The sequence below is a fragment of the Podarcis raffonei genome, chromosome 13 (genome assembly GCF_027172205.1).
Source record: "Podarcis raffonei isolate rPodRaf1 chromosome 13, rPodRaf1.pri, whole genome shotgun sequence".
Classification (NCBI taxonomy): Eukaryota; Metazoa; Chordata; class Lepidosauria; order Squamata; family Lacertidae; genus Podarcis; species Podarcis raffonei.
In genome coordinates, this window is record NC_070614.1 from 14,159,678 (window position 1) to 14,175,515 (window position 15,838).

At 43.6% G+C, this 15,838-nt stretch overlaps 1 protein-coding gene across 4 annotated transcripts in view; it reads left to right on the forward strand.

Annotated features, from left to right (window-relative positions):
- Positions 1-15,838, forward strand: part of GPATCH8 (G-patch domain containing 8) — an 84,922-nt gene that overhangs the window by 63,011 nt on the left and 6,073 nt on the right. For all 4 annotated transcript variants that reach the window (XM_053363178.1, XM_053363179.1, XM_053363180.1 and 1 more), the window contains 2 exons: positions 817-960; positions 15,088-15,218. In XM_053363178.1, the coding sequence (XP_053219153.1) occupies positions 817-960; positions 15,088-15,218 (275 nt within the window). The remainder of the gene's footprint in view (positions 1-816; positions 961-15,087; positions 15,219-15,838) is intronic.

Consider the following 15,838-nt stretch of genomic DNA (forward strand, 5'->3'; position numbering starts at 1 on the left):
TGTGGATGAAACGTCTTTGTGCAGACTCATTTGGTCACACATGCACAAGACATGAACTTTATAAACCAGTCAAGGGACAGGATCCATCAGTGGACTATAGACCGGTTGCTGGAATTCTTGCAAAGGCACTGTACTAGCAGAATGCGTTTCAAGTCCACCCAGTTTCAGTTATTAAACTTAATAGCCAGTTCCTTCTGAGAAGCCTTCCACTGGCCCTAGATCACATGGCTGATGGCAGAGGCCAGAGCCTGTGCTTCCCTTCAGTTCTTCAGTCGCAGGTAACTGACAGATTGGGAAGGGAACAAACTCCCTGCAGCTGCTCCTTCTTTGGCCAATAAATGGGGCCGGGTTGGTCTCCCTCTTGCCATGATGATCGTTCCTGGTAGCAAGAGGTGCAGCCTCAGGGACCCTTTGTGCCTGGCCAGTGGCAGAGGCCTCTTGGATTCTGCATTCCTATGGCAACTCGCGGCTTAAAAAACCAGTACAATGGTACCTCCGGTAGCGGACGGGATCTGTTTCGGAGGTCCGGTCGGATCCAGAGGTTTCCGCAACCTGAGGACCGCTTCTGTGCATGTGCGTGCGGCAAAACCCAGTAAAATACTTCTGGGTTTGCCGATTTCGCATCCCGAAGTTTATGCATCCAGAGAGTTACGTAACCGGAAGTACTGCTGTATACCCTAAGCAGTGAGTTGAAAAGTAGCGGCTAAATAGACTGTTGCCAGTAGGCTTTTTTAATGCTTTCTAGACCTTTCCTGACCATTTTGTTGTTGTTGCGCTAGTTAAACAAAGTGTAATAGACTCTGTCTGCTGTTACAGGATTATGTGGACAAAGAAAAGGCGATTGCCAAGGCCCTTGAGGACCTTCGAGCAAATTTTTACTGTGAGCTCTGTGATAAGCAGTACCAGAAGCATCAAGAGTTTGACAACCACATCAATTCCTATGACCACGCCCACAAACAGGTAAATGGGCAGCCTATTGTCTGATGTGGTTTGATCATCTTCTTGTGGGGAGAGGCAGTAGTTTTATCCATACAGTGACTTTATTTTCTGTTGTCTGCTTTGCCGTCATCTTCCCCACAGTCTGCCTTGATGCCCCATGGTTTAGTGAATGATTGCAGCTGAACTTAATCCTAGCATCAAGTGTTAATTTTTTTTCCTGACTTGGAAGGAAATTTAGACAGCACCTGTTTTGGACTTTGGTAGTAGGTTATTAGCTTAAAGTTGGGGGGGGGAGTATTTAGTGTTATGGAAATTGATATAGTTATAAATAGTTATAGATTTTGTGTAAATATGTCAGGCTCGAAGGCTTTCACATCTAATGTAGGAGGTAAACAGTTGGAAGCTTTTGATAATGTAGAATGGACAACATTACACAATAGAAAGAAAGCTCATTAGATCATTAGTGCCATTTTGATATTTTTGGCAAACTGTAACAGGCAGAATGATCCTCATTTACTGGCCAAGTCTTTTAAATCATGTTTGCCTGATTTTTGCAGTAGATAAAAAGTGTAAAAAGCAGGTGAAGGGGCTCAAGTTTCCTTTGAAGCTCCTCTGACCTGTGTAAACCTAAATGTGAGACTGTAGAAGACTGTGATCTCACTTTGTGGAGTGATCTGAATTCTGGGCATGCTCAGAAGCATTCATGTTCTAAGGCTAGGATTATCAACATGAGGCCCATGAGATCACGGACACCCTTGAGAGCTTGACCTGGTGCCCATGAGGCCTCTGAAAGTCTTTCCTATTTCCTCTTTCAACTCCTTGTGTTTTTCAAAGTTCAGTTTGGCATTTGAGCAGCAGAGAGCAGAGCAACAGAGATGTTAGAAGGGAAAGGAGGAAGAAAATAGAGGCGCAAGGAAAGATAAGGTGCCAAGGAGGGTGGATGGGGGGGGGGAGAATAAATTTGTGCGAGAGGAGGCATGTGCAGGCATTCACACATGCCTGTGTCAGATTCAGAAAAACGGGTCTTCTTAGAATTGCGTGTTTTCTTCATGTTTCCTCTTCCCCCCAACAATCATCAAATTGCAGGTCATACCTGCCTCCATTGACTAAACTGTGAAAATCATACATTCAGTTCTTTTTACTGTGCAGTTTGCTACGGTGCAGTTTGCTACTGGAAGCTTCAATTTAGTGGGGTTTAAGGGGACGCTGTGTAAAATCAGACATACTCAAGTGGATCTGTTTTTAATTCTGTTAGATCTCATACTTACCCGGACACCTTGGAATAGTAGAGAGACCCACATGCATGTACTTTTGCTCTTTCTGTTTGTCTAGCAGAGGGAAAGGGATGGAGAGGTGGCAGGATGGTGCTCACAGCACTCTCTCACATGGGCCCAAAAAGGTTGGCAACCCCTACTTATGTCAATGCAATCAAGTCCCAAAACTGAGGCTTGGGGAGTGCGGTGATACTTCAGTCAATCTGACCTCGTTGCTTTTATTGTTTTGTTGTTTTCTGTGGTTTTGAAGTGTTATAGCTTTAATTCAATATTGATTTTGCCTAGGCTTTAACTTCTGTTTGCTGCTTTGAATTTCAATAAAGGAGGGGGATAATATTCATAAAATAGGTGCTTCAGGTTTGAAAATTTAGATTTTTTTTTAAAAAACATAATCAATAGTTCATGGGAATAGACGGGCATTGGAGGAAACAGCTAAGATTGCAAAATAAGGTTGGAGCCTGCAAGTACTTTGTGTGTATTGGTAGGAAACCTTGTAAAGTTTTGAAGACAACGTCACCCCACTGGATATTAAGCTTCTTGCTGATTTTTGAGTTTATATTAAAAATTGCTAGATTATCTTCCAGGTGACACACACAAAGGCTAGAAAATTTGTTGAGCAGAAATCTACTTTTTTAAAAAAGCTGAGATTGCCAAAATGTCAAGTTTGTAATATGCCATTTTTTTCTGGGGCGTACTGCCTGGTATATGAACCTTAAGCAGGCTGAAATTGTAAAGTCTTGTCAGTGATAGAAGATTATTTGCAAAAAAATAAAAAGCGCAGCTATTTAAGAAGGGGATCTAGACTGTGATCTCTATGGAGAAACTGGAAATTTTGGTTGATGGGACAGCAACATTCTCTCTTTTAGGAGTTAAATCAATGAATTATACAACTTACATTTTTCTTATTTCCAGATAAGGAATTTTCTGTCTGTGCTAGTTAGAAAACATTCACTTCTCAAAAAATCGGGAGGATTTTGAAAAACTGTGTTCAGGCACAACTCCTTGTCCTCTAAAATAGCTGTATCCTAATATGCATTAATACTGCAAGTGTAAAATATTACCAACAGAAATGGGGAAAGTCTCTGCAAAGGCAAATTCCTCCAGAAGTTTGATCTTTCCGCTTTGAATGTGGAAATCAATTTGCCATGAGCTCCATGTTGAGAGCTGCTTGAACTGTATCCATACAGCAATGCAATGACATCTGACGTCTCAGAACTTAGGCAAGATCTATGAAGTTGGCATTCATAATTGCTTGTGCTGTGCCAGACATGAAGCAGATTTCTTCCACTTGAGGTAGACATGTTATAGAAGCTCACACATTTTGGAAAATGGTTGCCCATCATCCCTTATTAATGTACCTATGGATCTTAATTTTATGCCAGATTTAGCCTCCAGAAAGAAACACAATGTACGTAGTATTAAATGTTCTGGTAGTACTTGCGAGACTGGTTTCGTCTCATCATTAGAAAGTAAGGTGATACCTTCAAAACAAGAATGGCTGCAAAAAATTGTAGCATTCCATTTCAAATTCATTAAAACATGTTAATAAAATAAAGAGCCCAGGAGTCATTTTTATAAATAACTGTCATTGGGCTATGACTAATTTGGATGATTAAACCCTATATAGAGGGGATAATCTTTCTATTGTAAAAGTATTTTCTCTTATGGAAAGGTGACTTTTGTGTGGAGTGTATGTTTTGATATTTTTGTACATTTTGATACTTGTCTCAGAATTCCTGGAACATGGTGAGAGTAGGACACAGTTCTGTTTAATCACCTCATATTGGTCCTAGTGGCAGCATCACCCTTCTCTTGTGGAGTGAGAGAGAAGCCCCTCAGTCATTTGGGGCAAAATTATACGGATGTCACAATGAAAAGAAAACAGGAAATCATATTGTAAATGTATTTTGCCAACAAATATGCTAACTGCTGAAAGCACACTTTGAGTTGTATCAGAATTCTTGAAGCTTAGGAGTACAGAGCATAACCATTAAAAAATGAGATCATGGTGGTTATGTATGCTAATATAAGCCTAATCTTTAGAGCACCAGAAAGTGTTCCAACTCGGGGCTGTTCATTGGAGAGATTGTGTCTAGAAATCAGGAAACTCAGTGTCTACCTTTTGCTTTTTTTCACAGTTCAAGAAGGAAAGCATTTGTGCTTCAAGGCATTTTTGCTTCACACCTTTCTTAAAATAGAGCAGGGATGAGGAACCTCAAGCCCACAGGCTTAATGAGGACTGCCAGGCCGTCCCTGCCATTCACCTGATATCATATAAAACGTCAGGTGTGGAGCAGGGAAATGCCTGGCTCAGCCAAAAGGTGAAGGGGCTAAGCCCTTTTTCAAATCATTGGCTCAAGATCATGCTTCAAAATGAGTTTCTGAAGGCCCTTGTGAATTGAAGTCACCTAATATAATAGTGATGTCAGTTGATAGGCAAGTGGGTGACTTAACCCACCCATCAGACATGGACTGTGAGGAAGGTGGAAGCTACTGATTTGGCCCTCCTGCCTGATCCAGTTCCCACCCCTGAAATAGAGAGAAGCAGCTTCACTTGTCCTTTAGTTAGCTGAGCTGAAGATTGGTTTGAAAGCATGCTAGGTCAAAAGGTAAATTCAGGTCAGTGAGAGGATTTGTTAATTCACTCCATCTCTAAGTTGCTCATGGCTTACATTTTTCATCTCTTCCTCCAGCCATGTGCATCCTCCCCCTCTTCCCCCACCATGATCTGTGCCAAGATTTAATTTGGACTGCAGCATTTCACCAGCGTTCAGTTGGAGATCTGCTGCAGCAGAACCTTTTTTTCCTGACCCTGCAAGTAGTCCACTTTGCAGTGGATGTCAGCCAACAACCTCTTAGCTTCACCTTCGCCTGTGGAAGGAATGCATGCTCACTTATATATACACACTTAACTTTGGGATTCATTGTTGATGAATCTGTCAAGGAAGCCAAGTCGAGCACCTGAGCAAATCCCCTCTTGGAACATGAAGAAATGACTTGGTTATTAGTGAGTTAAGCTGACCTTGTGTTTGAAATAAATCAAGCACAGGCAATTTAGATGTTGGTCCTATGTGGCTTGCTAGCTTGCCTTCACAACAACACTGCAAAAAAAAGGAATCTACATTAATATACCTTGAATGGGGAAGCTTATAACATGTTAGAAAGCTTCCCTCTTGATGTATTTCCTCCTTCTACTTCCCTTAGCTGCTTTTCCTTCTCTAGTCCCCTGTGGCTCTTGAGATTCTTTTTTTAGAATAATTTTTATTAGATAGGGGCTTTTGAAAAATTGTCAATTTACTTGCAGTCCTTTTGCTCTAACTGCATTCCTGCCAGCTCAATTGGATTTTCACCCTCAGCTTTCCTCTCCATTCCCACCCTGCTATTCTTCCCATGTCCCTTGAACCCACACCACCCTACTTCATTGCTCCTTCCCCTAAACGTGGCATCGTTATCCATGTCACTGTCAACCCCACCCCCCGAAAAGTCATGACCAGGTAGAGAAGACATGGTTGTTACTCTTCAGGAAGGAATTAAACTTCAGGAATGGCATCTTCAGCTATTTGAGCTGTTCAGCACTAGTACAAGCTGCCCAAGGAGACCTTGGAATTTTCTTTATTTGAAGTTTAAAGAAAGGAATGAGTGTGGTAAAAGGTGGTTAAAGACAGGACCCTCTAGTGATGAGGATTGCGTATTGGAACCACCTGGTCCCAGTTTGCTGTTCTCATGGTGACAGGCTGGGAGCCAGATTGTGGTGCATTTTTTTCCTGTGGTCTTTCAAAATAATGGGGCATAAAAAGAACTACACTTTGCACCTACTTATTCACCACTGAATCGCTGTTATTTAAAATTAACTCAAGCTGTAGGTTGGGATCCTTCCTTTTGGAGGAGCATAGGACAGTTTTAGGAGAGTCCTAGGTGCTGGGACTGTAAGAAAGATCTGATGGAGCAGGAAGTTGAGTAGAACTGGGGTTCCTCTTTCTGTGTTGCACCCCTACAATGGGAAAACACTGCATGTTACCACTGGGGAAAGAAACTACTTCATTTTACTCATTCAGGTCAGCGTCCAGAGCATCCAGACCTCTTGCTCGAGGGAGTGGGGGTTTTGGGAAGGAAATAGGAGCAATCCTGCTCAAAGAATCTTTCATTCACCCATTTTTAAACCATATTGATAAGAAGACTCTACAGTACCAAAAAGGTATGCTGGCTTGGTACCAGTTCTGGACTGTCAACACCTTCATTCATTCCTGTAAGTTTTGGGTAGCCTCTCATGCCAGAATCCCCCTCCTTCTCCACATCACCATGTAGTTTGCTTGCTTTCATATCTCAGTCCGCCCACTTTGCTGCTAGTTCCTTCAGTTCACCATCAGACCTCACTGCTATCAAAACTGAATGCTGCCCTTTGATATTTTCTTGGTGCCAAGGGTTTTTACAAATTACATGACAATTATTGCTGCTCAGTTGGTGCCGTAAAGGTTTCTAATTTCTCCCTCAGTACATTTGGGTGACTGAGTCATATTAGGGAAACTAAATCAGTCACGAACCAAGGGCTCAGTGTCACTCCAAATCAGTGTTCAAATGGGAACAGTGAGGAGGAGAAGGTAGAGAGGCCCTTAATTCAATGCAAAGGTCCCACCTCCTGCTCCCTACAATTTTAACCAAATTGTGGCTCCACTGTAGTCTTCTTAAAACATGCTATGAAAGCCCTATGATTCAAGCACCAATCTCAGCCTTTTAGATGATCTCTGCCTAAGCATCAACAGACACCCATTTCAGCAGTGGAGAACAAAACAAATAACTTTTCATCAGTTTAGTCCTCAGCTCCTTTCTCGGCAGGATCACTCTACATTGAGACTGAGCCTTATGTATTGTGTCAGACCAGCAATAGGTGAATTGCAGACTTCGTAGCTGGCCCTGAAACCTTATGCTGCTTTAAACCTGCTGAAACAGGTTTGTTTATTAATCAAATGAAATTTATTATAAAAAATAAAGCACATATATCTGCTCGGTCATCAAAGTTTTGTGTGTTAGCATGGGGGGTCAGGTTTCATAATACAGTAATACAGTAGCTACCTTTAGCTTTTATTGTAGGAGAATTTCTTGTCAAGTGTCTGCAGGCTCTGATTCTCACTTCCTTTTGAAACAAGGCTCAGTAAGAGAACAAAGATGGGAATGTAGCTTCCCCACATTTTCCTCTCTAGTCCTCAAATAACACCCTAAACTTGAAAGCAGAGCAGTCTGAGAAGATTAGAAACTGCATTCCACATGTTTCTGATTCTCCGTTAGATTTTGTGGGCCAGATCGTCCTTGCTAGCATGCTATAATGAGCAGAAATATTTTTGCAAGTGGAAGTTTCCCCCCGCATCATATGGCTGCGCATACAGGCTTGCTTTTGAGCAGAACTCTTGCACCTCCAACACATTTTGTGTTCATGGTTTTGCTCCTCTGTTGCTTTGATAGCTCTTCCTTAGACATAAAATGCTACCCAGTGTCACCTTTGGTGTTGTTCGGGGTCACTTCTTACAGCAATTGATTCAGAAATTGCTTAAGTGCCCACGCAGTGCATTGCCACAGAGAGCAGCACTGCCAGAGGAAGGAAATGGAAGCCAGCAGACCTCTGAAAGAGCCCCTTCATCCGCAGGCTTTCCGATTCTGTGCTCACATCACTACAAGTGTGTGCATTCATGTGACTTAGGCATGCTCCGCCAGGCACTCCCACATACAAAGCCAAACCATGGAACTCCCTCGAGTAAGGAGGAGGAAGAAATGCGTCTCAGCATGCATCATGTCAGCCTTCAAATATGCTGAGGCCACTGCTCAAGGCAGGGAATGTCAACAACGTTGCTGGATCAAACAATTGGGAAGGTTCTGTGAAGAAATGCCAAGGCTGCTTTGGTCACTGCTGAGAAGCTAAAGATTATCTGTAGTCCCTTTGTGCCTGTATTGAGGGTGAGCAGGGTGGGGCCAGGCATGATCTTTAGCCAAATGTGCCAAGAGGGATGAGGTGGTGCCCCCCCTTTGGCTTACCCAACATGTGATATGCAATGCTTAGTGGGAAACAGGCTGTTGATGCTGCTAGATAATGTGTACAACAAAGTTTATAATGCCTACTTAGCAATGAAACTCCCTGGTTTGCATGCCTTATATTAGTGGGCTGTTGTGAAGAGCAGATGAGGGAACTTGCATACCTTGGAGGAAGGCTGGGTATAAATGAGACAACTATTTAAGGACTCTGCTTCCTGATGTGTAGGAGCGCCCTATATTTCACTTGAGACGCACAACTCACTTGTGGAAATATAATTTAAAAAATTGTCTGGTAGCACCTTAAAGACCAACTACTGTATTTTTTGCTCTATAACTCACTTTTTCCCTCCTAAAAAGTAAGGGGGAATGTGTGTGCATCTTATGGAGCGAATGCAGGCTGCGCAGCTATCCCAGAAGCCAGAACAGCAAGAGGGATTGCTGCTTTCACTGCGCAGCGATCCCTCTTGTTGTTCTGGCTACTGAGATTCAGAATATTTTTTTCTTGTTTTCCTCCTCCAAAAACTAGGTGCGTCTTATGGTCTGGTGCGTCTTATAGAGCAAAAATACGGTAAGTTTGTTCTTGGTATGAACTTCTGAGTGCATGCATACTTCTTCAGATGACTTCAGATAACTCACTTGTGGTTAATAATGAGCTAGCTACCGTCAGGGTTTCACAATTTCAGCTTGGGTCCAGCAGTTGTCCTTCTGCCAGTCAACTCTGGCAGAACTCAACATTTTCAAAGCAGATACCAGTTTAATCAGAATGAGAGCATGTGTTATTAATTTCGTGTTATCTTCTGCACTAAACATATGAAATCAGGTTTCCACAAATTGTGGCTAAACTTCCCAGATAATCATCGTCCGAGGGTTAGCTCCAAAGCCCAATCTTACCATAATTTTAGTGGGTCTTCCTTCGGCAGAAATAGGATTACATCCTAAATGGTTTGTGAGTTGTATTGAGATGCATAATAAATCCAGGTTTATTTGAAATTTAGTAGCACTCAGCTCAGTAGGGCTTATTCTCCAGTAAGTGTACGTAGACTAGTAGTCCAAGTAGCCAAGTAAATTACTTTCCTTTTGTGTGCAAACTAAGCCATTTTACAGTTTTTACCAAGCAGAAGTTAAAAATACTTTTTCCTTTGTTTGGTTTCCTATAAAGCACATGGTCTCTTAGTTTAATTAAACCTCCAGAAAATACATTATGACTTTAAGAGCACACAGCAGCTGACATGGTTGTGAAGTTTCTCTAAAAAGCTCTCGCAACGACCAATTGGATATGTATGGCTTTGAGGAGCTCAGTTTGGCCCATCTGCATGGGCTGAGGCAAGCAGGAGCCATAAATGGCATGTGAAGTGGCTCTTCTTCTACTTCAGCAAATGGGGGGGGGGGAGAGAGAGAGAGAGAGATGTGTCTGCCCAGTTCACGAGAATCTGGGATAGGGATGAAAAGCAAACTCCCATCTTGGCTGCAGAGAGCATTCACTGCTAAGCCTCTGGCTTGCTCTGCAGGGGAAGAAAAGGCAGCACAGTATGCTTTGCATGTCACTTGTGTCTTTGTCTAATGGGTCCAACAGGCCCCTTTGCTTGCCAGCAAATCTCTGTCTGCCCATTTACTGCCTGAATCTATGCTTCTTTACTCAACAGCATGTCCTCCTGAGTTCAGTGGAGCTTCCTCTTCAGTAAGCTTGCATGCTGCCACAGCCTAGACATCCAAATTAGCAGCTATGGTTACATCTACAAAGCTTTCGCCCTGAGCAGCCTTGGAGCACCATATTTTTAAGCTGTGTGTGTGTGTGTGTGTGTGTGTGTGTGAGAGAGAGAGAGAGAGAGAGAGAGAGAGAGAGAGAGAGAGAGAGAGCATTCACTGCTTTTGGGAGTTTGCAAAAGCAGTCCTTTCTCTTAGTTTCAGGCAGCAAATTGTTTATACAGTAATTACCACACTTAACCCCCCCCCCCCAGGTAGCTTATACAGTCATACCTCGGGTTACAGATGCTTCAGGTTGAGTTTTTTTGGGTTGCGGACCGCCAAAACCCGGAAGTACCGGAACGGGTTACTTCTGGGTTTCGGCAGTCGCGCATGCGCAGAAGCGCTAAATTGCGCTTTGCACAGGCACACCGAATCGCAACCTGCGCAGGCACGCTGCTGCGGGTTGCGGACGTGCATCCCGCACGGATCACATTCGCAACCCGAGCGTCCACTGTAAAAGAAAACCATGAATATAGCAATAAATAACAAGACTAAAGAGTGAAACACAAAAGCGTTAAAAAGAAGATAGTCGAAAACATTACAAATCACTTATAAATTGGATGCTGAGAACTCCATTTTTAAATTCCATCAAAATGCTAAGAAAGAGAAAGCTTAGTGGTGGATTGGTGGGGCAGGGAGAGAATCGCTACCCATCAGCAACACCCAACTCCCTGAAGGTTGGGAGAATAATGCCTCACACATATTTCTACTTTCTCTGCCCCTTCTTCCTAGAAGGTCGGCTTCTGTGGGAATTGAGTGAGCTTTTTAAAAATTGAGAGCCAAGTAAGATTTTTGTAATTTGTTATTCCCGGCTTCTGAGATTCCCTGGAGCAGGGGATGATGATAGCTCCATTTTCTGATCTGATCCTCGAACAAACAATTTAACAAGCTAAACAGGCCATTAGGCCTGCTTGAAAGGAATCCTCTTGCCCTAGGTCTGCTTGTTTTGCTTATCTGGCAAGTCTCAGAAAAGCCCTTAGGTGCAGACTGAATTGGCAGGCAAATCTCCCTGCAGTCCTCTACTCCCTCTACTGGGACTCAGCTATTCCTGTGCATTTGCTGCTAAAGCATTTTAGAGGCCTCCTGAACAGTACATTTTGCGAAGGGGAGGGAAGACGCACACCCCTACCTTTGCATGCTTCAGCGGAAGCTGGGGTGGTGGAGGGAACTTGCCAGAGCAAAGGGGAACACAAGCTCTCTCTGTCCGTGTGCCAGTGCAATTTATATTCAGCTGAAGCAAAAAGACCTGGATGCCTTACTCAGCCTGCCTCCAAGTGTACTTATATTCCATGCCTATTGTTGGTCTTGCTTTCTGCAATTTGTTTTAAAGGTAAACGAACCCCTGACCATTAGGTCCAGTCGTAGCCGACTCTGGGGTTGCAGCGCTCATCTCGCTTTATTGGCCAAGGGAGCCGGCGTACAGCTTCCGGGTCATGTGGCCAGCAGGACTAAGCCGCTTCTGGTGAACCAGAGCAGCGCACGGAAACGCCCTTTACCTTCCCACCAGAGCGGCACCTATTTATCTACTTGCACTTTGATGTGTTTTCGAACTGCTAGGTTGGCAGCGAGGACCTAGCAACGGGAGCTCACCCCGTCGCGGGGATTCGAACCGCTGACCTTCTGATAGGCAAGCCCTAGGCTCTGTGGTTTAACCCACAGCGCCACCCACATCCCGCAATTTGTTTTACGTTTGCAAATAAAACAAAAGAGCTGGAAGTTAGAGCATGATAGTATTCAGAGCTGATGTTGTGGGGTGTGGGGGGAGGCCAGGATGAAAAAAGCTCCGTTGGGGTCTAGAACTTGAAGGAGCAGGAAGCTTCTGTATTTTAAATAGGGAAACATCACAGGCTAACTCACCCTCTCTTATTAACTATTCATACTGTTTTGAAACAAGTTTTTCCACCTGAGCGGATATTTTTTTTATAGTTGTTTTAAACTGCTTCCTTTAATTATGGCACAAGCTAAATATGTTGGTTTCAGATGCCTTGTTATTCATCCTGCACTTTACCTGCCTTATTGCACTACTCAGAACAGGAACTTGTCTGGGAAAGTTCCTCACTTCCGAAAGTTAGGGAAGGCAGCAAGGGAAATAAAACCAGTGGTGAAGACTATTGTAAAGTGCAATAGCTTTTAACCACCATGGGTGACTTCCCTCATATTTAATGGCTGGCGGCAATTCTTTATTTAATGCATAATTCCAGATTAAGGTGGAGTGCAGATGTAAAATTTTAAGCATATAGATGTTTCTGCTGCAGGGTGCCCTGGCAGCAGAAGCAATGGTGTCTGAGCCAGAATTCAGAATGGTGTCTGAGCCAGGGATCAGGTAGCAGAAGCTCCATGGCTGAGTTCCTGCCCTTTTCACTGACTAGCAGGACATAATAAATGCAGGTTTCTAAAATCGGCTTTCTTGGTGCAGTTACTTTGGTGCAAATTGCAAGGCGTTCACTGAGAATGTGCATGCCTCTGCTAACTCTACTACCCTCTTGCATGTATTAAAAGTGCACTATGCCAAGGGATGTAAATTTGTGTCTTACGGTACTCTGCTCCTGCAAATTCGAAACACAAAGCAAGCCTCTGCAAAAACAAAACAAACGAGCAAAAACCCCACCTTTCCTGTCATCCAGTCTAATAAATGCAGCGCTATAATCATATCGCAGCTCATGCCAAACCGCTACAGATGAGCCCAACTTGTCGCACTCTTTGTTCTCCACACTTGTCAAAGTGCTAAGCAAGAGGCATCCTTACGGCCCATCGTTAAAGTGGGCTATAATTTTCTTTAATAGCAGAGCTCTATCATGCACACGGGGCTTGCTGCAAGAGCCTTCCCGCTGCTGGGGGAATCTGTGAATTTTAGTGCTGTCTTCCCACGCTGCTGGTGCTTTTGTTCATTCTTGTGAAGACTTGGTTTTCCCAGCTGTGTGTATTCTTAAGATGGGCATGAACAGGATTTGACCCATCTGTGGGTCCTGTGGCTGCAACAGGGGAAGGTAAATCTAGAGGTCTTTTGCATACTCACTCATTTAGAGGTTTTTGCATATGCTATTTATATACCACCCTTACGTTGAACATTTTCAACTGAACATTACAAGAGTGGTTCATGCGAGGGGTTGAAGGAGACCAGTGTTTCATGCAGGATTCATTCCAAAATGAAACTGGTTCCATGAATGCTTCCAAAGAACCTTGGAAATGGTTCTTTATGGAGGGATCCGGTTTATGAAATGTCAGACTTTCATAGATGTACCGGTACTTGAAAGCCATTTGGTTCTCTCAAGGCTTCTCCTCCAGCTTCACCTTTCCTGTAAATCAGGGCTGGGGAACCTATGGCCTGTCAGATGTTGTTGGACTACCAAGCTCCATCAGTCCCAGCCGCATGGCCAGCAACTATAGGAATTGTGCTCTAACATAAATACCATTAAAAGCAACATCTGGAGGGCCCCAGATTCCATGTCCCAGCTATAAATGCTGCTCCTTTCACATTCCAGGGATGCTTACTTGTTTTGTGTTTCCTCTCCTCCGCTCAAGGCAGCCTCGTAGAACCAGTGTTTGACTATGTAGTGACCCACCCCAGCTTATTTGTCCTGGCAAAGTTATTAGTCTTATCCTACTTGATGAGAGTCCTGTTCCTCTGTGCCTTCTTAGCTGTGAACCAGTTCCATATCCAATAGAATAAGCTTGCAGATATTCTGAGCGTTGATGTTAGTAATGGTTGCCCTTTTTTTCTTTCTCTCTCTCTTCTGCTCTCATGTATTTTTTTTTACCTCCCCCCCCCCCACTCATGATATGATATTGTCAACTGATATAATGAAAGCATATTATGGAGGCCAGATCATAAGAGTGAGTTTTTTTTCCTACTAGTGTCTGTAGCTCTGTCTTTCTGTGTGCATGTCTGAGAACGTAGCTATGCATTCCGCTCCTCTTCTTCCACTCTCAGTTCGGTGAAACCATAACCCCATTCAATGATGTCTTACTAGTTTTGGAGAACCCATCACCTCCCCTCCCCGCATCATCTCATCTCATTCAAAGTGGTGTCCATTTTCAGCGGAGTAATGCTAGACTTTAGTCTGCTCTGGGCTAGGGGCAAAAACTCGAGAGATCTGTGCCAAAGCCACAGCTTCCATATTGTGGCCGGGGACAAGTCCATATAAGCCGATTCTTTCTAAGGGCGTATTCTTCACCTGATGCATTTAGTTGCTGGGGCAAAACTTTCTTCCTGCTTTCTGCTATGGATGGATGCGTGTGGGAGGGGATGGGTAGCTGTGGCTGCAAAGAGCACAATTTGAGATATGCTAAGCCTAAAAACAATTGCAATATTTGAACAATTGCTGTGTCACCAGACACAATTAGATGGGTTTCAATGCTTGCTGTAGCAAGAGCACCCCACTCCCAGTCTTTGTTCAGTCACTGGGATTTCGCAGCAAGGTTGGTTAACAAATTTAGCCCTTAAGCCTTTTCCGCCAGTTTTCCTCTGAAAAGGAACCTGCAATTCTAAGCATCCTGGATTGTATAGGGAGATAGAACTGTTCCTCCCTACTGCTCTTGAATACCTAAATATAGTATCTTCTTCCTCTCTTAATCCTTTCTCAGAAGTGCTTCAATGCTTCTTGCTTATACTCTAAAATGGCTACTCTTTGGAGACTTTTAGTGAGCCCACCCTGTGACTATATGGTCTGCTATTAAGTCAGGCCACTGAACTATCTAGCTCAGTATTGTCTACTTAGAGTGTTCAGGGTCTTGGGCAGAGATCTTTCCGAGCCCTCTTATCCGGAGATGCCAGGGACTGCATCTGGGACCTTCTACATGGAAAGGATGTGCTCTATATCAGTGAGTTCAGGGAGCACCTCTAAATTCTCTAGTGCACAGGTGGGAAACCTATGGCTCTCCAGGTGCTGCTGGATTACAGCTCCCATCATCCCCGATGGCCATGCTGGCTGGGGCTGGTGTGAGTTGGAATTCCAACAAGATTAGGAGAGCTGCTGGTTACTCACCCCTGGTCAAATGGCGCAGAATGGGTTAAGGATGGCCAGCTGGGAAACTCTAGCAAAACTTGAAAAGGTTCACAGTTCCATCTTACTCCCTTCTATTTTCCTTTTCTCTTGCTTTGCTACAGAGGTTGAAGGATCTCAAGCAAAGGGAGTTTGCTCGCAATGTTTCCTCGAGATCCCGGAAAGATGAGAGGAAGCAGGAGAAAGCCCTCCGTCGTCTCCACGAGTTGGCTGAGCAGAGGAAGCAACCTGAATGGTAAGTGAATGGGCTCCTTGTGCCAGCAAGTTAGTTAACTTAAACATACAGTTGACTTCCCCTTTTAGTCAGGCTGTTTTTAAAGGACTGGATAGCAAGTTGTTCTTCAGATTTTTGTAAAACATAATTTATTCTCTCTCCCTCCCTCCCCCCCCCCAAATGAGGAATGCTTAGCTCACCAGTGGCCAGTCTGCAAGTTCAATTCCTCATTCCCCCTCTTCACCAGGAACAGATTTTGGAAGGGCAGTGTATGTGTCATGTGAGTGGAGGGAGACAGATTTAATTGAACTAACTGCTCTAGTGAACAGGATCTGAGTTGGGAAAAGCTTCAGGCCTGAAATGGATGAGGCAGCCCTTACTTGTGTGCATCAAAACCTTGCGATGTTTTCGTCTTGATTCTTCTATATAACCAGGAAGGCTTGAATCTTAAGACACCTTTTTTTAAAAAAAATAATCACAAATACTTGAATTCTGTCAAGGATGTGCTGGTTGGAGCACATGAATTATTCCGCGTACAATACAGTTGAATAGGCATGGGTAAAAGATAAAGGTGAAGATGTTAATGTTAAGCAGTATCTAACTATTGTTTCTCCCTCCCCTTTACCCCTGTCCCATTTCAA